General features: G+C 33.6%; 1 protein-coding gene across 3 annotated transcripts in view; it reads left to right on the top strand.

Annotated features, from left to right (window-relative positions):
* Window positions 1–24,438, top strand: part of TBC1D22A (TBC1 domain family member 22A) — a 160,632-nt gene that overhangs the window by 18,506 nt on the left and 117,688 nt on the right. For all 3 annotated transcript variants that reach the window (XM_085570413.1, XM_021524818.4, XM_021524817.3), the window contains exons 5-8: window positions 1,060–1,130; window positions 5,274–5,402; window positions 6,545–6,607; window positions 12,180–12,294. In XM_085570413.1, the coding sequence (XP_085426539.1) occupies window positions 1,060–1,130; window positions 5,274–5,402; window positions 6,545–6,607; window positions 12,180–12,294 (378 nt within the window). The remainder of the gene's footprint in view (window positions 1–1,059; window positions 1,131–5,273; window positions 5,403–6,544; window positions 6,608–12,179; window positions 12,295–24,438) is intronic.

Raw genomic sequence — 24,438 nt, forward strand, 5'->3', positions numbered from 1 at the left:
TGGAGAGAAGCACTGAGAGATCACTTTGGGAAGTGCAGTGTTACAAGACCCATGGTGCCTGATAATAATTTCAGAAATGCCATATTTGGGTATAGTAGTAACAAAACTGGTACCATAAAGGGAAGAAATAATTGGAGTGGTTTGTTAAATGGGGCAGAGAAAAGGAAGTAGAAGAATGCTGGAAAAAGAAGATCAAAAAATGTGACCAGCTGCTGTCTGGGGCTTTTGTTTGGCAGTTTGTGTGTGATGTTCACAGCTGGAATATGACAATAAATTAAACTTGTTTCAGTTGCTTATTGCATCTTTTCTTCATTGAATCCTTCTGTTTGCAGTTACAGCATACTGATAATAAAGTATACTTGTTGTGCCAACCTGTGACTTTTCAAATTTATCTCTTAATCTGTGTTTATACTCTGTACCTGCTTTCATTGTTTCTTTGAGATTTTGGTTCACACTGAACTCTACTAGTATTGTGTTTTTCTAATATTACTGATCCTTTGGTCTTTTTTTTATTCTTTCAATGCCTCTTAACTCCTTGAATGAAGGATAAGAGGGAAATATACTGCGAACTGTGAAATTTCTTGAGTTTATGTGTATAAGCATGCTTTCATGCTTCCTCTATCTATGCATATTTAGTGTGCAGAAGTACTGTGAACTTCTTAATGCTTTTGAAAGCATATGCTGCTGCTCCTTATTTTGTGTAGACTTTAATAATATTACAACTGCTTTACCTGCTTTGATACACTGTATTCCTTTCATATGTATCTTGAAATACTTGGAAGAATAATACAAACTGTGACAATATAAGGCAGGTATACCAAAAACTAATGCTGATAAATACTCCAGAGAGTTACCTTATCGCACTCAATACCACAGATGTCCCTATGGATAGCAATTATCCAGTATTTTATTGATTCATTAGGATATCCCTATATTTCTGTATTCACTGGATTTTCTAAGACCATTGTTGTGAACGCCTTTGTGTTAATTTGAATGTATCTGTGTATGTAAATTGGTAGTAATTTCCTTGCTTCTCATAAAGCCATTGTGTTTTAATAGATGAATTGCGAAAATTGAGTTGGTCTGGCATTCCCAAACGGGTTCGTCCAATTGCATGGAAGCTTCTTTCAGTAAGTTGTAATTTTTTTTAATTCTTCCTCTGCATTTAGTACATTTAGTACTAATAGCTTTTTCAAGCGTTGCAAATGATTTTGCATGAATTGTAATCCATCAGTGATGGTTGGAAACGTGTCTTGTGCTGAATTGTAATGGAAGTTATGTTCTTTTACTCAATTTCAAGATTAATCTATCAAATTGAAAGAAGGAGAATGAGAAGTAGTAGTAAATCATGCTGGCTGTGTATCTTTATTTTTCAGCCTGGCTTTCTATGAAAGAAGGGCTTGTGATAACAGTGGCTTCTTTCAACCAGTTTTGATGGAATGGTGGAGAGTTCAAAGACAAGTACATTCTTAACAGTTGTCTTGAAAATAGACACACAGGGAAGCAAAGACTATCAGCATCCTACGAAAGGCTTCATTCTGGCTTCATATTAAAGTAACTGCAAGAAAGGATTAACACTGTAGTGAGGAGAAGAAGTGATAGGATCTACATGGTTTTTTGGCTGATTCTTCTATAGTGCTTTAAGGTGACCAACTCTGAACCACTGTGTCAATGGAGTTGTGGCATTGGCTCTCTTGATGTCAGACTTGTGAGGCAGTTCAGAGACAACCTCATTAAAAAGCTAATAACCTTTGTATAGTGCGAGTTTTTGGCTGGCTGGGCACTGAGCTTTTCCCTATGGACAGAGGATTTAGCAATGGCTGTAGCTTGGGAGTAGGTTGGCTGAAGTACCATGGAAGTCTTTCAGTTGGGCATGTGGCAGAAGCTTGTGGAAATATGTGATTCATTGGGTTTGGTGGGGTTTGGTGTATGGGTTTGGTGTTACAGAACAGGATTTTTTTCATCTTGGTGTTTGCTATGTTTAAAAAGGTTCTTCTGCAAAAATACAGTTTATTCTTCATAGAGGTATTTTTCATGTCTATCTTTTCAGCTATAATGCTTGTGATGACAACTAGTTAAACATTTTAGCTGTTGTTTGTCTGCCTGTGGTTGGGAGAAAGTTCATAAGGATGTTTGTATTAAAAAGAAGCAGAACTCTCGTGATGTCTACTCTCCAGAGGCTGTGAAAGACACTTTCTCAGCAAATCTGTGTGCATTTAAGAACTGTTTAAAATTCTGAATTATATACACACACCAGTTTAGCACTATCGAATTTTTCTGAGAGTAGGCTTAAATAGCTTTGCTTTTTATAGAATAATTCTGTAGGGAATGCAAAGTATTTACTTCAGATTGACACTGATTTCCAGTGACTGAAAGAGTCTTTCTTGTTGATGAGTTCTACTAAATTTGCAGCTTAGTTCCTTCTAATGCTAAATGCAAATGCAGTTTAATGGTGGGTATATGAATATCCTGCTGTAATTGAAATTAAACATGGAGCTTACAATTTATTTTAGTTCTGTTTCCAAAGTTATGTGATTTTGGTTGTAAAAAAGGCAATTTTTTTCTCTTCAAGTTTAGATGTCTGTTTTAAAATACTAAAAGTAAGAAAAATTATGGCTAATTCAAAGTTGACTTTGAAATATAGTAAACTAAAGCATAAGCATTTTTAAAGTTTTGAATCAGAAGACTGACACAGGAGTTTAGAGAGTTGGAATTATGCAAATTATAAAAATATAAAATGAGCTGACTTCTCTTGCTTTCTTGGAAGAGCATAGGCTTTCCAGGAGCTTTAACTTAAATCCAGAAGTTTATTTTAATTTAGCATTCCTGGTCTAGAAAAGTGCCTAAGTGTAGAGTTCTCTTGTTCTGTTACTTTAACAACTCCAGGATATATTTCAGTTCAGTTTGCAACTTCATCTTGCCATACCTCTGCAAAAACCTGCTTTCAGATTACGTTTTTTGTACTTTAGCAATTAAGTGGATTTTTTTTTTTTTTTTTTTTTTTGAGTAAGAGATTTACAGAACTCTGGCTTTTTTTGTTTATTTGTTTTCTACCTCTGAATGGCAATGTTTTGAAAATTCTTAGCTTTTCGTAGGCAAGTCCTTCTGTGATTTCTTATCTATATGTGGTCCTCATTTAGTACATTTTGGAAACCCAAAGACAAGTCTTCTAGTAATCATTACTTTTCTATACTGTAAGGCAGCATTTTCTTTCATGTTCTTTGCCAAGTGGGAAAGAAAAGTGCTTTCAGTTTTTGTGGTCATAAGCTCCACCATGTTTTTTTTCTGGTGGCAACCTAACAGAGACCTACTATTAATGTCCCGGGTTAGGGGGAGTAATAATGGTAATTCCTGGGACTGTTTAAAGCCAGGTTGGATAGAGTTCTGAGCAACCTGGTCTAGTGAAAGAGGGGGGGTTGAAATAGATGATCTTTAGGGTCCTTTCCAACACAAACCATTTTATGATTCTATACAGTCATCAGGAGCTCCTGGGGAAATAAGTGTTCCTAAAAATTGAGTGATATTTTCATTAAAGATGCGTTGCAATACCAAAAAAACAAACAGAAAACTGAAGAAACCAAAGTATAGTTATGGTTTTAGTAGTATATGTTTGCTTCAAAATTATTCAGAAGTCTTATTTAAAAATCCCAAACTTAATTTTTTTCAGGGAACAGAGTATACTTGGTGGTATCTGAGGCAGATGATGATCGTCTTGTTTGTAAAACTGCCATAGAAATTGGAATTATAAAAACCTGATTTAAGAAATTGATCAGTTGAAATATTCGTTACATAGTCAACATATTAATAATGTTAACAAATGTTTGATGAAGACAATTTTTCAATATATTACTTTGTTGATGTAATGCATGTCTACTGGTAACAATATATATGAAAAAAAGACATGATTTATTTTGAAAATGTAGCAAAAATGTTAAGTACACTGTACCTAAACAGCAAGAAGAGCTATACAGGCTCTCTTCAGTTTTGAATAACAAAACTAAAGATATGTATGCAAAAGCCTTTGGAGGAAATTAACGAATAAACAGATTAAACTCTCCACCAATTTATTCACTGCTGATATGTTGCAAGCCTTCCCAACCTTTAAAAATAAAACCTAATTTGTAAAGAGAACAGCAAACATGACATGTCAAATTGAGAGATTAGTTCGGTCTTTGAAACTGAATAATGGGAAAAAGACTTGCTGAGAAAGTATCGGTGTGCTTCAAACAATCACATTTGATTTCAAAAATGAATTATTTTCTAAAGCAACAAACTAAGATATCCTACAGGGAAGAAACCACTACTGTTGAGAATAAATGGGAATGCTACTGTTGAGAATAAATGAATTTTATTCAATACATTTATTGAATAAATTCCATATTTAACACAAAACACTGGGACAGGATATTAAATGCCAGACAAAGTCTTCAGGCAGAAGTGAAGCTGGTGGGATTTAAAGTACTTGGAATTAAACACAAGTCTGCATATCTTAAAGGAATTCATTTTGCCAAAGAAAGTATCTCTTAAGGTATCTGGAATGTAATATGGCTTGTACTTATTCTGTTGTCATTATAAACTAAGTAATTAAAGTGTACAGGAATAACATTTTTAATTATTTTAATGTAGAATCATAGAGTTGTATAGGTTGGAAAGGACCTTTAAGGTTGTGTAGTCCAACCATAAACTCAGCACTGCCAAGTCTACCACTAAACCATGTCCCTAAGGGCCACATCTGCATGTCTTTTAACTACCTCCAGTAGTGACTCAGCCACTTCCTTGGGTAGCCTGTCCCAGGGCTTGGTAATCCTTTCCGTGAAGAAGTTTTTCCTAATATTGAATCTAAGCCTCCCTTGATAATGTACATAATTGCTACATAAAGGCAATTGAGTTAATACACAGTGTTTAAAAATTTAACAAAATGGCTGCAATACTGGCCACATAGAAATTATGTAACTCACATGTTATTAAATTTACCTGAACTTATTTATTTAAGCTTTTCTCCTCAAAAATCAGCACCATCTTAGTATTTTTGATGCATTTTGTAGAAAAAAAAAGGCAAAAAATTGCAGCTGTTTTTCTAAGGTGTTTGTATCTGAACTTTTATATGAGTTGGAGGGATTAGAAAAATAGTTTAGTAAAGGATTATTGAGATTAGTGTGGGAGTACCTGGCACTGCATCAGTTTGTTAGATATCCTGTCACATGTAATCAAATGCCAGAGATGCTTTTTGTAAGGCCAAGAGTAATATCTTTATAATTTCACTGTGTTTTCAGGGCTATCTTCCTGCAAATGTGGACCGAAGAGAAAGCACTTTACAAAGAAAACGCAAAGAGTATTTTGCATTTGTGGAACAATACTATGATTCCAGAAATGATGAAAACCACCAAGATACCTACAGACAGGTAGAACACCTGACTGAATTGAGTTTTATCTACAGAACACTTGCTTAAGGACCTAAAGATTATTTTTGAACTTTGCGCCTGTTTTTTTTTTTTTTCTTTCTTTAATCTTATCACATAGACAACCCTCTAATAATTTTCCTAAATTTTAGAAGTAAAAATATGAAGTAGTTTGGATCTGTAATTCAAAATAGTGGATTACTTTTAATGTTAGCATCAGTATTGCCATGGTTTTCTGCTTAAAGATAGTTGCATTTTCAAATCTTTAATCTCCTGCTCAAACCCTCTTTCAAATAAGTGAAGATGGACAGGGAAAGTGCAGCAGTGACTGTTTCTTACTGTCTCGGAACTTCTGCATAAGAAGTTGAAACAGTATATGCTGTGCAATAAACATAGGGGTGTCAAACTTTAAAGATCACCCAGATAAGCAGACAACTTTTTCTTAAAGTTTTATATTGAAATGAGTAGTTTGTAACACTAAGTAATGATACTTTAGCCTTCCTTGGGACATAAGAAACTAAGATCTTCCTTTCAGTTTCAAGACTAATCTTTAGTAGCAAAATGTATATAGCATTGCCAAGATAAGGCTGGTGATAGAACCCAAAATCATCACTTAAGCACTCTGTTGCATAAACTCCTTTGTGAAGTTTGGAACAAAAATTTTAGTAATACTGGTATTTTTGTGCTCTCTTCTTGATTGTCAAATACATTAAAATAACTGCTAAAATCATCTTTTACCTTTGCACATTTGGACTTGATGATTCTACAGGTCTTTTCCAACCAAAATGATTCTATGCTAGTGGCAGTTGAATATGACTTTACAGAAGTAGTAGTATGTATTTACTCATAATTACCCTAAGGTAATGAGTATTGCCAGTATGATTATAATTTGCAAATAATTGAAATGTAAGGATCCTAGAATGTGAATACAAATATATGTGTTTTTAAGTTTTGCTTCACTGAAAGATTAACTTAAAGATTTGGCTGTATGTTTTGAAATATAGTAAAAATACATGTTATCCCAAAAATAATGATACAATGGGATTACAACTAATAGTGTAAACCAGTAGAATTATTTGAAGTATTATGTTGCTTAGAATATGTGCTATTGGTTCCTTTTACAGTATTCTTCTTTGTCTAATTAGATCCACATAGATATACCACGCATGAGTCCTGAAGTTTTAAGACTTCAGCCCAAAGTAACTGAGGTAAGAATGACATATTTTCTTTTTGTTAGAGAAAACATTTTATTAATGAATCTGATATCACAATTTGATTATTAATTATTTTTATTACATTTACTATTTTGACTTTAGAACGAGCTTAAAGAAGTAAAAAAATTGAGGATATATAAGTAGAGTCTAAGAATAGCAGTGTAAGTATGAGTAATAAAAGCAAAAGCACCTCATTAATTTCCTGTATTGAATCTGTCAGTTTTTATTGTGGCCTTGTGCCCTTGAGGGCTTTTTTCCCCGTTTTTTCCTTTTTATGTATTTTGTTAATACCATGTTTCTTAAGTAATCCAGAGCATAGTCCTGCGGTTCTGTGTATTTTTCAAAAGTATTTAAGGTCTGGAAGTTCCTAGAGTGTTCCACTTGGGAAATTCTCTTTGAAATTTTAGCACAACTGGTTTGAATGCCTTATCTGATTTTGCATCCTTGTAAGTTTTGTGTGTTGAGTACACTGTTTAAATTGTTTAACTACTGTTGTAACTGTATATTAATGTAAATATATAATAATGGGATTAATGGTAAGTATATTAGTCAAATTGACCTATATTGTTGGGGAATTGAACCTCATTGGGACTTTTCATTTTGAAGTATATATGTCATACATAGCATAGATGGTGTGGATTATCCTCTTTCAATTATTTAGTTTAATTCTTCAACTTACTCTTCTTTCTAATGGTTCTAGTTAGACCTTCAAATATATTGCCGTGTAGCTCCTGTTCATAGAATTATAGATACAAAGAGAACAAAATCTGGTTCATTATGAGAACTTAATGATGAAATGCAGAACTAGCTTTCATTTGGTTTTCCATTGTTCCAATTATTTGTTTAATGGTAGTGCTCTTCCACATGTTGGAGAATTGGCTTGAAGAAATAGCCTAGTATGGTGTTTCAAAAGAAAAACCTATACATTTAGGGCTTTCCACCTGCTTTCTGCACAGTGGTGTTTTACCTGGGCAGTTTTAGGGATGAATCAAGGAGTAGTATAAGTACAATCAAGGGGCAAGCATGAAGCAGTACCAGTAAGAAATAAGCTATTAAAGAAATTAATTAGATCTGTGCACTATTGGGAGAATGGGTTTGCATCTGTCTTTTACTCTTTTTATGATCTTAACCAAACTCTACTTGCTTAATGCTATTGTAGAAAATGTGCTGAAAGGATCATACCACCCAGTTTCTTCAATGTTGCTTTATCTTGCTTTCTGAGTTTCTGGAGACCTAACATAGCACCACCGAATCCCTCATCCCCACAGAGATCCTTCCCTAATCTCAAGGGCTCTTGCAGATAGGGTGTGTTGTTGCCAGAGCTGACTCTTCAAGAGCGAGAGAAGGTTGTGCTGGTCTTTGGTGAGCAACAGTCACTCCTTTTAAGGTGACATTTCAAGTGCTATACAGAGGAGAAGGGGATCAGAGTAAGGGTCAAAGATAGGTTTAAAGGATGACACTATGTGCAAAATCGTTGTTGTGAATATTATGCTGAGTTCTGTATGTACTTCTGATGCTGCAAAGATTTAGAGTGATGATACCACTACTGGGAAGAATCTCCCATAGAATGAGATGAACAGAGTGTAGTTGGTGGAATTAGACAAAAGCACTGGTTAAAGCTTCAAAAAGACAGCACGTGTATAAACCTCACAGTCTCCTGACTTAAATTTTCAAATTATGCTATTCCAAGATTTCTGCTGTTCTTGGTGGTATCAGTCTCTCTCGCTGAAGAACTTCTAGAGTTAATAAGGCTGTTTTAATTTCTTATCTGATCTCAGAGTTTGGTTTCTGAAATAAAATGTTGCAGTTTAGAAAAAGATATTTTGAATCTGATGTGCAGAAATAACTTGTTTTTATGTGTTCCTTTTAAAATCAGTTTATAGTGTTTATTTTTTATGGAAGTTATGTGGATCCTGAGTGACGGGAAGGTAATGTTGGAGCAAGGATTTAAAGGACTAAAAATGACTTAATAGTGTCCCTGAAAAAGGAGAACAGCAGAGTGGGAGGTGGTCTTTCCTATAGTGCAGTCAAATTATTTTAAAGACTACTTATTATTTAGTTGTAATAAATTTGATTAGCCAACATAGACTGGTCTAATTTATTATCTTTTCTTGCTTTATCTTTAACTGTATTTTGTTGAAATGGAAAGCACGTGGCTGTGTACTTTCTATCTATGCTTGCATATTATACATAATAATTTCAAGAAAACTGCACAATTTAAAATAGTTTAATTTTTATCTTCCTTCTCTTTTTTTTTCTTCCTTTCCCTTCTCTACTTAGAAGACAAAACACAAATTTTCAAAAGCTTTTGAATTAAGGCTTTGGAGATTTTGAACTTCCTCTGAGGTGGGAAAACCCACAAGTAATTCAAAACTTCATATAAGCTGATGGATTCTTTTCTTTATGTGAATATAATTCTTGCTGTAATTATGAATGAGAGTCAAATTCAAAAGAGAATAATAGATTGGTAATGACATCTCATGAGATGTAGTGGTTCACAGTAGAAAAATAATTCCAGTTTTTGTTGCTGGTTTGGAAATCAATAAGGAATCCTTTTGGGAAAGTGACCTTTTTAATGAGTCCTATTTGAATACAATCATGAGTGTTGTATAGAAACTTAAATCAAGCTGCTTTTCAGGTTTTAAAGTGCTCATTTTTATTGATTCAGGAGAGTAAATGAAACTTTACGTAAATGGGTAGGAAATTGAAAATGCTAGTTCAGTGTGTATTTCAGAATTTCTGATTGGAACCATTTGGGGCTATTAAAGCTGATGTGCTATCACTGAGTGGTGCTTCCTGCTCAAAAATATAACAGCCTCCCCAACAAATCCAAATATCATTCCCCTTATACCTGGATTTTAAAAACATTTTAAAATCCATAGGCTTCTCAATTTGCAGTGCAAAGTCCGTGTTATTAAGTTCTGAGAAAGTGAAAAGCTGGTGGTAGAAATTTGTGAATTTTTTGACTTCAGACATGCCTTCATGAGAAAACACTATGTTTGTAGTTTGTGCAGTGGGTATTTTGATTGATTGTTCTTACTGAATTTGACTGGTTGTTGACTGTGTATATTTTGTAGCCCCATCACACCATGAGCTTTTTATTTAGCCTGGTGCATAACCCTATTCTACATTCTGCAATTGCTACTTTAATAGGTTTCTCTAGTCAGTTCATTCTGATATTTGTTTTTTGAGAAAGTTGTTTGTATTTGCAGTATGTTAAGCATGTCCTTTTTCAGAAGTGAAACACAGAACGATAACTCTGATAACAGTGAGAAACTAGTGTTACTGAAAGTCAAAGTGGCAATGGACAGAAGCAGGCAGAGTGGCTGTGAGCTAAGTAACCTTGCTAGATTGGCAGTTTTCCAGTAATACTAAAAATATTACACAAATAACTGTAATTTCATCAGGGTATGATTACATAAAATGTAAAATTATGTTGTAAATGGCTGAGTGTAAAGTCTTTATACAGTTATTGATAGTGAAACACCACTGGCTATTGCTTAATGGGCAGAGGCTGGTTTTTTTTGGGGTTTAATATGCAGTTCTTGTTAAAATGCATGAGGTGACAGAAGTACTACCAAGAATTTGTATCTAAAGGAATAAGCATCTTGGCTGATGGAAACAAGAGCCTTCTATGGAGGATTTGCTAATAATTTTTTTGCCTAATCTCTGAACTCACACTGCACAAAAACTGAATCTCAGTTGGGGTTGTAATGGATCAGACGTGAGCTGTCTTAAGGTTTGTTTTTCAGTGCCCACCAAAACTTTTTGTACTTACTGTTGTTGACTGTCTCCCCTGTTCTGTGAATTTTCAGCCAGAGAAACATAAAACCTGGAGGACAGTTGACTCAAAAGAAAGCCTGTAGGAGAAGGATAGATGTTAATATTTGAGACTTGTTTTCAAAGCAGAAGGTACAAATATATTTCAGCTTCAGGTAACTTATGCAGAAGCTTGTGATAGAAATTTCAAGCACCAGGATGTGAGTCCTTTATGCTGAGACCTTTTCTTACTTGAAAATGACTGCAAGAGGACTAAAACTAAATAATAAGTCTTTATTTAAAATTGAATTAAAACAGTTTATTAATCTTACAAAATTTTAAAGTAAGATTGAGTATAAATAATCCTGACTTCACAAATAAACACCTCTTACATCCTTTTGGGGCAGGTCTTTCACTGGCTTTTCTGAAGCCAAAGCATTTGTTGACTTCTGGAGTTGCAGCAAACCACAGAATCCTTTGGGTCCTTCCAAAATGTCTCCTCCTTTTAGTATTGAGGCCAGATCTGAAGAGCAGTATGGTTTGTGCTCTCATGAATGAGCAAACATTCTTTTGTTTCAGAAGATTATATATCCCTGATTACATGCCTGTAGCTAGGACAAAGCATGTAGCCGCTTTCACTCTGCTGCTTATTTGCAGTCTTTCAAAGGCACATAATATTTTCAGAAGCAAATAACTGAGACAAGATAAAGTCTGTCACAGACCTAAATGGAGTCAGGAGAAAGTTCTCTGATTTCCATGCTCTCTTCTCATGCCAAGATATAGTTTGGCCTCATGAGCTTTTGCAGATCCTAAACCTCAGTTACAGATCCCTAAGATTCAGTTTACAGAGTTGAGAGGGTGAAGTTCTGTTGGTACACATGGCAGACATGGCAGACAGTTGCCTTATTTCTACATTTTCCGATTGTTTCAGGTTTTTCATTAACTAGTATGCAGAAGCCTGGAGTGTAGAACTCCGCACTGGAATATTAGGCCAGCTTAACTTTTGTGGAATCTCTTTTTATGGGCATATTATTAAAAAATCTAAACTATATCATGTCCTTATTTCTGTTACTTAAGGATAAATAGAATATTTAGTAGAATACTTCTTTCAAAGAGATGAAAAATTATGGGAAGATAATTTCATATTTCTTTCCCTTGAGAAAAGAGGCATTTTATATTACTGGAAAAGCTCCAGTGAATAAGAGCTACTTTGTATAAACTACTGTAACTGAATTATATACTAGGCTGGTTTTAACATGTGCTAATACCCTGAAAATGCTTCCTTTTGAAGAACTGAGAGTTGGTTATGAATGCCGGTGTTCATTTATGCTTTTGTATGCATGGTTTCTATACTACTTAACTCCATGATATTAAGCTTCTCTGCAAGGATGTTTTCAACATCCTTATGAGGGGAAGCAGATGGGCAGGTACCAATTTCTTCACTCTCATGGCAAGGGACAAGACTCAAATAAATGGCATAAAGCCGAGTTGGGAATATTTAGGTTGGATATAAGTAACAAGTTTTTCACTCCAAGAGTGGTTTAACACTGGAACACGCTCTCCAGGGAAATAGTCACAAGACCATCCTGACAGAATTCAAAAAGTGTTTGGACAACACTCTCAGGCACATGAAGTGTTTCCTGGGCTGTCCTGTACAGGGCCAGGAGTTAGATTCGGTAGTCCTGATGGGTCCCTTTTAACTCAGGATATTCTGTAATTCTATCATGTTATAAATTACAAGTGTCTTGTTTAAAATATGCTTATCACTTGTTAAATTAAATTGATGATTTCTTTAACTCTTTTTCAGATCTTTGAAAGAATTTTGTTTATCTGGGCAATACGTCATCCAGCCAGTGGATATGTTCAGGGCATAAATGATCTTGTAACTCCTTTTTTTGTAGTCTTCATTTGTGAATACATAGGTAAGATTTGTCTTGATACTGAATTATGAATTAGTATTGGTTTTTAAACATAATTTTCATTTTAATCTAAAAATTTGGATGAGCTAATCAAAGCATAATTTGATACATTAATTTTTTTTCATAAATGTTTATAATTATAAATCTGTATTGCTTTAAATATATACTGAGAAGCAACCAGATTTTGGGTAGTCAATGAAGTTCAGGAATCAGCTTGATTTCTGCTTAAGGAGCTGTTTTATTTTCCCTTTCTCTTCTAATTAATGTTTTTTTTGAAAACTTTATATTGTACATATAAACCAGGTAACAACATCGAAACAAAAAATGCCTGCCCCACAGGAAAAAAACCCACCGAAACAAAAAAAGTAACCCATGAAACATGGATATTTTTAAATCAGTTGTGGGGAAATTGAAATAAAGGGAACCTATTAAACTGCATCCGTGGCTGAAATAATGGCATCCTGGAATTTGGGTCTGAAAATTAAGACAACAGTAATCAAATTTTTCTGGTTAAGAACTCTGCTCTTCTGAGACTTACAAGATTGGTAACAATGGTAGTGTCAACGAGCCCATATGTGTTTAGTTTGTGGCTTTATGTGTGAATATGCTTTTGAAAAACTAAGCAATTTAGATGTGGGTTAAATCTTAAATTCACAAATTTGAATTTAAGTTGTAAACATTAAGAAAATGACTGACTGTTAACAGTAAGTTGTTAATAACTTGGATATAACTATGGATATAAAATGTTTAACAGTAAAAATGATAATGTTTATCTGGTTTGCATTAAAATTGTTTTTCTTGTACTTGTGTTTATTGTACACACACACAGTGAAACTTTCAGTGTGTATGTAGACTTGAGCAATGTATTGTCTGGCTACTTCTGTGGGGCTACCTACAGTGGATTCTTCCTACCTTGTCTGTGCAAGACATCCATAGGTGTATTAATCCAGATTGATTAGTTTTAATGAAGGACTGATTATCCTTGAGTGGATGATAGACTATCCATCTACTCATTTGCATGGCAACACCTCTGTTGCTTTATTCATTTCTTGTTTCATAGGGGGACATTTCATTGCTAAGCAACTAATGAGAACTACTGCTGCTTTCTCCCTAATCATCTCCTAAGTAGGGTAGAGGCCTACTCCTGAGAGTATTTGCAGTTTCTGCCTTTTACTCCCTCATTTGACAGAACATGAAAATGTTCTTAATGATCCTAGAACAGTAGGGTCTCTAGTAGACTTAAGGGTTGCTAATTAAAATAAGAAGTTCAAATGAGATGTGATTAGAGAATTGATATTCCATGTTAAATAGGCCATTTAATTAATATGGTAAATAAGTTTGTCTTTACCACCAACTTACATTTGGAGACTGATGATTGTTAATGTATTTGCCACTTTGTCAGGATTGTCATATTGGAGAGCATAGCTGTTCCTGTGTGTTTGGTGAAGAAAGACAAAACGTGAAAACCTTCAACCTTAGAATATAGTTGGGGGAAATGTATGAAGCTCAGAAAACTGTATTCTGAAAGCTCATGTAAAAACTAGTATCTATATCATAAGAAAAACAGCAAAATTAAGGTTTGTTTTTCTTTCACTATAGTGGTGGTCATGGCTAAGTGCTAAAAACAGTTATTTCCCCCAGAGACATTAAAAAACTTTCAAAGATTTTTCTTGAAATAGCTTTTTGATTTGAATCTTTCTAATATATTCAAGTTACACTGAATGATGCACTCAAGGTAGAATGAATAAATGAAATAGGGACATTGCATTTATGAAGTATGTCAAAAATCTCATAACAAAATTACAGGATTCAAAACTAACACTGTCAATTGGGCTTTAGTAATTTATATAGAAATAAACACAGAATTGCAGAATTTTCCTATAAAAAATGCTTACACTGTTAGTGTATTTATATTTACTTCAGTAACATTCTGTATTTACTTCAGATTTTTACTCTAGATCTCATTTCTTTGCTTTACATGAATATTGGTTTGTACAGTAAACAGCTTTATTTATTGCAATCTTTTCACTATTGATTTTTGTATTTTACTTAATTTAACTGAAACCTTTTTTGCTGCAGTTCTACGTCACTTGGATCCTAATTTAAACAGTTGGAAGTAATAATACTTTTAAGTTCTTTCTGTAGTTAAGAGAAGTCCTAAAAATTATTGAATATTAAAAATAAATTCTTATGATTGACAATGCCATTAATAATAAATCTTTGCTGATTAGGTCATCTGATGGTACATCCTGGTAATTGACAAAACATTTGCAGTTTTGTCAGATATTTTGGTGGGAGGAAAGCCATGTTTATTTTAGCTTTATGACAACTGAGAGAGCCCTTAATCCTTAATATTGCATAACAAGTGTGTGACATAGTTATTCTAGTGATGGGAGTCTTTTTGCTCTGCTAAAGACATCAGCAATCTGTTTGGAAAAGTGCTGTTAAGGAACTTCTGAAGATAAAAATGACACGGATGAAATTGCTAATTTACTTCTCAAATCTGAATGCCATAAAGTAGTTTTTTGAGTGTGTATATGAGCGCTGAAGTCATAGATGTTTTGATGGTTTAGTATGGATTGAGGTATCTGATTTTGGCACATAGATTCACACATTTAGAATATATTGAGTTATTGAATATAGGAATTGAGTGTGTTAAATGTTCAGGACTTTCAAACTTTCCACTGTGATGAAAGTGTAATCTGGTAATGTCTCATTAGTTTCCAGTTTGCAATAAAAACAGAATGCTGTAACATTTCAGCAAGAGAAAACTTAATTATCAAACCAAGCCAGGAGAGGGAAAACCATAATTTAAGAAAATTTCAGAGGGGGAAGATACTGGCCCCTGCTGGAATACAGTAGTTTCAGTTTTGATTTTCTGGCCTAAATTAGGAGGAAGATGATAAGAAACCTTAGGTTTCTTATACCAGATAATTGTGTGTGTTATTCTCAACAGTTTTAAAGAAAATTTTCTTCCTCATGAAAAATGCTGGAGGTATTTAATCTTACTTTGTCATATTATAACAGCCCCTTTAGAAATCAAAACACTGGAGGTGTGGGAAAACTATTCTGGACTTACTTCTAACCTCCTGTATGACATAGTAGTGTTGTAACATGTGTTGTCAGAACAAATGGTAATTATTGTCAGGGCAGTTTTCCTGAAAGCATATTTGTGGCAAAATGAATCTCATCCCTGTGGATGCACCAGAGGGTTTTTTGTTAGTGAGATAAGATACCATGTGACTGCTCACTATTTGTAGACTTAATGTGGACAAGGAAATTTTGCACTGGATTGCAAGTCATCTTTATTCCAAGTTGCCTCAGATGTGCTCTTTGTACACCTTCCTCTTACCCTGAGTTCCTCTAGTGTTAAGTTGTGCTGTACAATTACTTGTGGTCTCTCGCTCACGTACACTTCACTTTATCTGACATTCCAGTACATCATCGTTCACTGGGCTTGTGTGTGTATCTAAAACCCTAAAGAGGACCTGGATATACTCACCTTCCAGAGAGATGAAAATTTCAGAGAAGTTACCACCATGATATGGATGCATGTCAGATTGTTGCTAAGTGGAATAGCTGTATGAAATAATTTTAGGATGCCTAGGAGTATTGGCTCAAGGGAAAATCACCAGTTAATAGGAAGTCAAGGGCCAAAAATGAATTCTACTGTAGCACTTGATCATTTTATGTTGGATAAAGAATGACAAGAAAAATGAGGCTGCTGAAGACTGGAATGGCGATTGAGATATTGTGTGCAACCCTCTTGAAATAGAGGAGCCTGAGACAAGTTGATGATACTTACAAGAACTCATGAGCTGAAAACTTCGAGAAGAGCGATCTTACCCTTGTAAGTATTTTTTCTTGTCATCTTAAATCCTTTTGTAGATGTGGCATTAAATGAAACTTCTGTTACCTAGTGTTTTTTGAATTGATACTTCTATGGCTTTATGGAATAATTAATCTAGGCCCAAATCCTAGTGGAAATGGGATAGGCTTTATTCCCAGACTATTTTTACTACAAATAAGGAAATGTTCTTTGGTCCTGAAAATGCCTTGATCTGTCTATAACTCCCTTGTTTATTGCTTTTTCCATTCCCTCTCGTATGTTACAGGAAGTCTTAGTGTCCTTATAACTGGTATGCAGTCTCATTTTTGTCTTCTTTTCACCCTTTTAAATATTAATTTGGGGCTTTTTTCCCCCCATGGTTTGAAAATGTATCAAAAATGGTTATTTTCATTGTATAATTGAAGTAAAGTTTTGGAGCATTTTATCATGGATGTATCTGAGGTAATTCCTCAGTTTCAAATATGAAAATTTGTTAGTTAAGTGGAGTTTTTTTTTTTTTTTTTCAGGAGAGTTGTAATTTTTGTGGGATAAATAGATTGGTTTGGAATGTACATAAAACTGAATTTCTGAATGATGAGAAAGCAAGGCAGAGAGCAAAGAGTATTAACCCACTGACTTTAGGGAACTGCTTTTCTTCATACTTACAGGGTTATAAGGTAAAATTTTGTTCAGCATGCATTATTTCCTGTACAGGGCCAAGCTGAAGCCTTGATTGCTACAGTATATAAATTAATTTGAGATAATTTATCCTTCTGTCTAAATATTTAGAGAGTTATTATTCAGTTCCACCAATTCACTAGTCCTTGCAGAATTATGAATAGGAATTGTACATTGGGGTTTTGAGGAGAGAAAGTAGAAAAGATGTAATGTATTTGTAGTTATTTAGAAGAGACTAACTGAAACTGAAGGGTAACAAATTGTTTTTTTGAACTAGAACAAATAACTGGATCCTTCTCCTTCTCCCAGGGCCTTCAAGTTTCTCTATCTTCTGATTTACAAGGAGAGAAATTCTGGAAGACTTCCCAGGACTGAGGTTCAGGAATATGAGGGGTTTCTTCAGTTTAAGAGAGTCACAAAGATTTTATTTGCAATTGTAGTATGCTCTTCAAATTTTCTTTTAATTTTGGCATTAAAGTTTGTAATAAATGTCTACTGTTTTCATGCCTTTTTTTTTTTTTGTTTAAATAAATAAAAGGTTTTGCCCAAAATTGTGTTAAAATATTTTTAGTTACACTTTTTTTGAAATGTTTTATGAAGCACAAACTGAATTTGCATAAAAGCAGAGACATGAAGCATAATTGATATTTTAATGTTTTCCTTCAAGTTGTAAAAATATTAAAAAAAAGTGGCTTTTTTTAGCCCTTGTAAAATTTTATGAGAAATATTCAAAACAATTTAAATAGTTTTTATGTCACATGTAAATTTTGTAGCACAAGTTCCATTTAATTACATTGATTTTTTCTCCTTAATGCAAATTGCTAGTAGTGTAATTTCCATATACAAAGGTATGTTTCAGTGCTGTTTCTTAATATTGCCATAATATAGTAATACTAATGACATAGGGAAGTTGACTCAAGTTATCATAAACATGAACAATATTCCATGAAATATTCTTTGGTAATTAAATGGATTATTGTTAGCTCTGTGATTTTGTGAGCAAAGAATGAAGAAATCTTACACAAAACTGTTGAATTCAAGACTTGAAAGTACTGATAAGTCAATTACATCCTCTACCTAAATCCAGAAAACGTCAGAAGCGTTCCTCTGAACAAGCTGCAATGCACACGAGCTACTCAGTGACCTGAATCTTTTTACTTACCCATCAGTTTTCTCTGCTGCATTCTGCTTTCATGTATTATTGAACACTTAATATATGTACACCTGGATGTACATATATATATATGTGTACATATATATTTATAATTGTAGCATGGCATAGAAGTTGTTCAGCATTATCTTAGCTTGCTTTGAGATAGCCACTGTTCACCTTTTCAATTTCTAGGAAAATGTTGCCCCACTCTCCTGCTATTGCTGGGCCAGTCTGTTGTCAGTGAAAGTATTTTTGTACTTTCTGCAGGGTAGCTGAAGAGAGGGAGAACTGTAATGAATAAGATAGACAGTATTTGAGTTTGGTTTTACAAATTGATGACTCCTGCTTTGCACTATGGAAAAGGTTCAGAACTAAGCAGAAACCTTTGTTGAGCCCACACACAGAGGATGTGGTTACTTCTGTGCTGTGAAGCAGGACTGATTTTGACTGTGGTGGGAGAACAGTTAGAAATTTTTTCCATTACTTTAAATATTTTTGAGTTGTAGTTTTTGAAAAAAATCCAAAGTTCCTTCAGGTGGATTACCTGGAAACAAAGACAATAAACATACAGACCTGAATTTTAGTGCTTTAAAAAGCATGCTTTTGAAGCACTTGAACAGATTATACTTATAAATTGTTAATTTGTTTTTATGTATGTCTCACTTAAGAACAAATGAATTATTCACAATCTCTGAGCAGTTGTCTTTATTAATATATAATGTTGTCAGGCCTAATTGGATGAAGAAACCTTACTATTTTACATCCTTTTATTCACTTTAAACAAGTAGGAGAATCCATATGAAAATAACTAGTACTGAATTATTTGAATTGTTTGTCAGCTAGCAGTGCTTGCCATGATATATTGTTCTGTGTAAGTTTGGTTCATAAAGCAAGATATATGGAGGCATTCCAAAGAGAACTAAGGAAAACAGGGCAGGATGTTAAGAGGACATCTCATACTTAGTTTGTGAGAGGTTAGGGAATAAGGGAGCATGAAGAAGGGCAAATATGTTGGTAGAATTTGTATAATGGAAAGAATTGATTGATAGGAATCAGTGGACTATAAATTCCTGTTTATCTTTTGATCCTTTTATGTTTCAATCTATTTTAGTTATTTACTGGACAAATGAATCTTTATCATTCAGCGTGACTTGTTGGAGTATTACGTTTTTAGTTCAGTGGACTTACTCTGTAGTGGACTTTTTTTTCTGGCTTAGAGTTATAAAACTATTTAAGGAATTATTTTTCAATAGTTAGAACAGTATAAAAGTCCTAATGAATGTAGTTAAGCTTTACTCAGATATGCAGTTTGTGTGTGACTTGCAAATGCTACAGTTTATTCCCTACTGTTTTTCCCTAGTTGCTTAACCTACTGGAAGCTTTTGGTGGCATTTCTTATCAACTGTATGAGTGGATCTGTTGGCATCTCTTGGCATAAGTGCTCTCTATAGGCTTTGATAAAATTAGGTGATTTACTTCTTTAGTTAGTGAATTTTGGCTAATTGCACCAATGTAATTTTGGCATATTTTAGAACATAGTAACATTGAGAGAAGGTCTCAATAATGAGCAGCTGAGCATATATCTACAAGCAACTGTATAGTGTAGTTGGGTAATAGCATATTGCTGCATGTGTTTTACTCATTAATGTACTTGATTCCCTGTGAGGGCTTTTGATTCAGCTGTGTCATCTAAATGCACAACAAGCAAACAGAAAAAGGTTTCCTTTCAGTGTACTTAGATGACACAGCTGAAGCAGGGCTTTCTGCTGTCAAAACAGGTGGCTTTGCTTTTTCTTTTCCAGCCAAAATATACATTCCTCTCTTCTCTTTTTGGTCCTCATTGGCTTTCCTTGGGCACAGTTAAACTGGCTGGAAACTAAACTGAATTATATAACTTTCTGCAATCATCTTGAGAATTAAAGAATATGAGTGCTGATGAGGGGATAAGAGCAGGTCAGGGAGGAAGGGAGAGGTGAAGGTCTATTTAGTGCCAGGTAGCACTGAGGCTGCTTTAGCTGTGTAATGAACACATGGTCATGATAAGGATTTGTGAATTACACTTTTTGCATAGCAGGTTAGGGAACATAAAGAGATATGGGATATGGAACATGCTATTATTTTCCTTCCTAGTACTGTGTTGAACGACCTTGATTTACTATAGACAATGCAGTTTTACAAAATTGGTTTTTCTCTATATTTCAATTTTTATTTCATTTTCTAATGTACTGTTAGATTTCTGAGCTAATTAGAACAGTTCATCTAAAATGTTAGGTACATTGTTGCATCCAATAGACTTGGGCTTTGCCCCCTTCCTTTGCTTTTCATATGTAGACTTCCTGTCACGTTTTCTACAATCTTACTTATTTTTTTCCAAGTATATTTGTAGTTCTTAGTAATCAAAGTGTTTAAAGTCATTTCATATTGATGCAATGGAGAAAGTACCTTCATTGAAGTAAATCTTCATGACCTCCTGACTGAAACAAAATAATTTTCTTGAAAATCTGTTAAATTAACCACACAAACTGTGAAATGTAAATTTTTATTTTTATGAACTGGCACATATTGTTGTTTGAAGTTTTGGGTTGTGATAAAATACCTTCTTCAGTTTGGTTGCAGATATAGACTAGTATTTGTCCTGGATACTTAAATCACAAGGATGTATTAGTTGACAAAGTAGGATGTACCTCAGCTTCACTATCTTTCAGAAAAAAATTAGTGTAATTCAGTTCAAGTTGTTTTTGTGGATAATCTTAAAAGAGGCTTCTATCTATTTGCAGTGGAGTAAGTCTAATTAAAGTTAGAATTCTCTGGCTGTTGTTAATAATAGCTGTCAGAAGTGAAAAGGAGACATTAATATTATCTTAAGTATATCCAACTGCTTAATTGCCTGTTATTTTTAGCTTTGTATGTAAGAGAAAATCAGTATTTTGAGTAATGGTATTAATTGCTCATAGTCTCTTATGAATGTCTGTTTTAAAACAGGACAAAAAAAACCATCCCAACCTCTCTTAATGCCTGAAATTTTAAGGTCTATTAATATATAAATTTTTAAAAAAAATTTTAAGTGATTTTCAAAGAAAGGAAAATCCATATAACTTTTTCAGAATAGTACCTACCTATGAAGTTGCTGTGCTGAGTCTGAAACCTGTCACTTTACCCTATGTAAATGTTTCAAAACCGACTCATACCTAATTATCATACTTTCATTGAAAATGTAGCAACAGTTGTTACATTTTTTAATCTGTGTTTGACTTACAAGCTTTAAAAAAAATGTATTTAAATTGGTTAAGAAAGGTTGACTGTAGAGAAAAGCTTAAAGAGCAGCTCTGAAGAAGAAAATACTTCCTCCAAGATTACAATCAATGTTGGACAGGATTTTTCAGATCTAGTGATTTTGATGGCTGGTAGCAATAGCTTCAGTGTACCAGTGTTTAAATTAAATGTTTTTTTTCTTAGATGTATAAGACTGGCTGTCCTGTGAAGTAGGGAATTACGTTAAAATTTTAAGTCTTTGGTGGCATAAGATAGGAATGGAAAAATTGGCATTTGCCATTTAATAAAAATGTTTTTGACTACATCTCTAGGTGTAAGATTACAATAATCTTCCTACTCTTCCTAACATTACAATGTTTTCTTATTAATATTAGAGCAAAAATGATTAGATTATATTTCCTTAAACTTACAGCTTCTTGTTATTTGTTGTACTGGTCTCTCCATTCTTTAGAGTGGAGGCATCTGTAGGTAGAATTCAATGCTTTGGGTTAGCCTTTATTTTGTTTGTTTGTTTTAAATATTTATTGCATGCTTCCATGTCATACCAAAAAATGTGTCTTGAGAATACTGCTCTGCATACTATGCCCACCCTCCATTTATCTTTTGTGGTAAAGCTGTGATCTGAAGTGAATACTTTATTGGAAAGCAACTGGGGAGTTCAAGCCCGTGTAAAGCCCATCTTTTAGATGACTGTCATAGTTTTTACACTTTAGAGGAAAAACCAAGTAGGAGCTTGAAAGTTACTAATAAAAATTTCTTCAATCATATCAGTGCCAGGAAGTCTATCAAAGAGGCAAAAAAGTCTGAAATAGATCTGATGGAACCTATAAAGTACCATCTCATAGCAGGAGATTGCGTGGATTTTTTGCTTAGATATTTCTTGTGAGGAAACTTTCCAAACCCTGTCTTATGGGCAAAATAAGAGGCATTCATTTCAATTTTTGCTATAAGAGATGTATAAAAGAAATCTTTGGATTGATAAAAAAAATTCTTAGGTCAAATAGGACTACTCAAACTTCTGTCATAAGTATTCAGAATAAATAAGTAAGGTCTAGACTTTCTATTGATTTGAAGTGTTTGATGTTTTCAGTTAACTCAGATTTGTCTTTTATATAATTCTTTTTGTATCATTCAAGTTTGGTTTTTTCTCCTTCTCTGATGTATACTTAAAAGAACTTGAGAAAAAAAAAGTTTTGTTCTCCATATATATTAGAACAAATCTGTCAATGAAAGTCCTCTTTTACTGTATAGGATGATGTGGATTTAAATTACCTGCTTTAAATTTTATTTTGTATCTATATGTGTGTTTTTCTAAGTTTTCAAATGTATCTGTCTAAAGATGTGCTATTTCATGATGCTTAGTGCACACTCCCAGTATTTAAAAATGAAATTAATTTTATAATATGAATGCTAATATAAAAACCAGTGCATTTTTCAGGTTTGAAATACATCTTGTGGTTTATATTGTCTCATTTTGAAGGCAATTAAGAAACTAATAGACTCATACTATGAGGAGTAATGAGATATTAGTGAAGGGTGTTCTTTTTGAAACTACAGACTGGAAATGTTGGGTCATGGGAATAAATGGAAAAAATATATCTTGAATAGTAGTAGAAGCAGTAAACTAAAATTGAAGAGAAACCAAAAAATTTCTTCAGGTATAAAAATGGAAGAATTGTGAAGAAGGAAGTTAATTGCAATAAATATAGCTATGGGAGAGACATGTATTCCAAAGGGAGCCAGCATATTTTAGTTTTGGCTTCTGCATTCCTATTTCTCCTCTCCCCATGGTCTCCATATAGTTATAATTGGTGATCATCTTTTTTAGTGAAGCGGCACAGAAGTGCTTATACTTCCAGATCTAAGTCTTCTCGAGAATGCTTACCAACAGACTGGGAAATTACTTTAATGGCTTTTATGCCATTAAAAGTGGCTTTTGACATCCAAATATCACAGCTTTCTGTGTTTGTTATGAAGTAACTTGTGGGAAGAAAAGCTAAAAGAGAAACAGCGATGCTTAAGCAATGACAACATGCTTTACAAATGCCAGAAATGTAACATTGCAATCCTGTTGCAAAGATCAGTAGTAGCGTAAGATATAAGAAAAGATTTTCAAATTCAGCGGATCAGTGCTTGAAAAAGAATTGTACGAAAAAATTGTTGTCATATTTTCAATGAGATACATGGTTAGTTAATAATTTATAGATGTCAAACCAAGTAAATTTGTCAAAAGTTTGTGTGCTGAAACTTTAATTTGAGTTGGCTGTGCTTGTAATTTAAATGCAAACTTTTTAAATCATAGTAATGAAGTCATTGGGTTTTTCATTAGCATGGAGATATTTTGCTAGTTTCTTATTTGAGAAATATGATATTTTAAATTTTTACTTTTAAGATATGGAAAACGAATTTTTAAAGCAGAAGTGAAAAATTATGTACTTGAGCAGAGTGACGAAAAAAAGGGAGGTTTTCTTGCAAAACCATTTTTCTTCTGTAGGCTTTCAATGCATTATTCATAGAAGCAGAATGCTTTTATGCTTCTTATGTTTTTATAGGACATTCATTTTGACAAACCCCAGTACTTAAAGAAAAAGGCTTATCAAATGTGTTGTCATCAAAAACATTTTTGAACTGATTTATGTGTTCAATCTTTGGTTAATTATGACATAAAAATTTACTGCAGTATGACTGAAATTTAAGGACAGCTACCTTTCTTGCAGTAACATTGTTGAAGAAAATTAGAGATTATATTATTATTTTTGAATAGACAGAATGGGCGTTTTTTTTCCTAGAGTTTTGATTATTTCTTTATCTTGACAATAAATACCTATACAATATGTAAAAATATGTTTGAATTTTATGAAAAGAGCAAGTCTTGTGGCTTTTTTGCCTCGGAAGCATACATAGCAGTTTCATTAGGAAAGTGTAAATCACAGCAGATTAAAGTAGTTAAGGAATGCATTTAGCAATTAAGCAACAGAAGAAGTAGTTTTACCTGCGGAGTGCATTCTCCTCAAATATCCTTCTTCAAATTCAGTATTTGCAGTTTGTGCTAAAAAGCAGAAATAATGGATGTTACTTAATTTCTGTTGTAAATAAGGCAAGAAATCTGTTAGGTGGATTTCTTATTAGCTGTGAAGATTGTGGGAGATTACAAAATATGGAAGCATGTAATTTTGGATAAAGAAATTGATATATATCCAATTGAAAATTAGAT

Source organism: Lonchura striata, chromosome 1A, assembly GCF_050655825.1.
Source record: "Lonchura striata isolate lonStrDom1 chromosome 1A, ASM5065582v1, whole genome shotgun sequence".
Classification (NCBI taxonomy): Eukaryota; Metazoa; Chordata; class Aves; order Passeriformes; family Estrildidae; genus Lonchura; species Lonchura striata.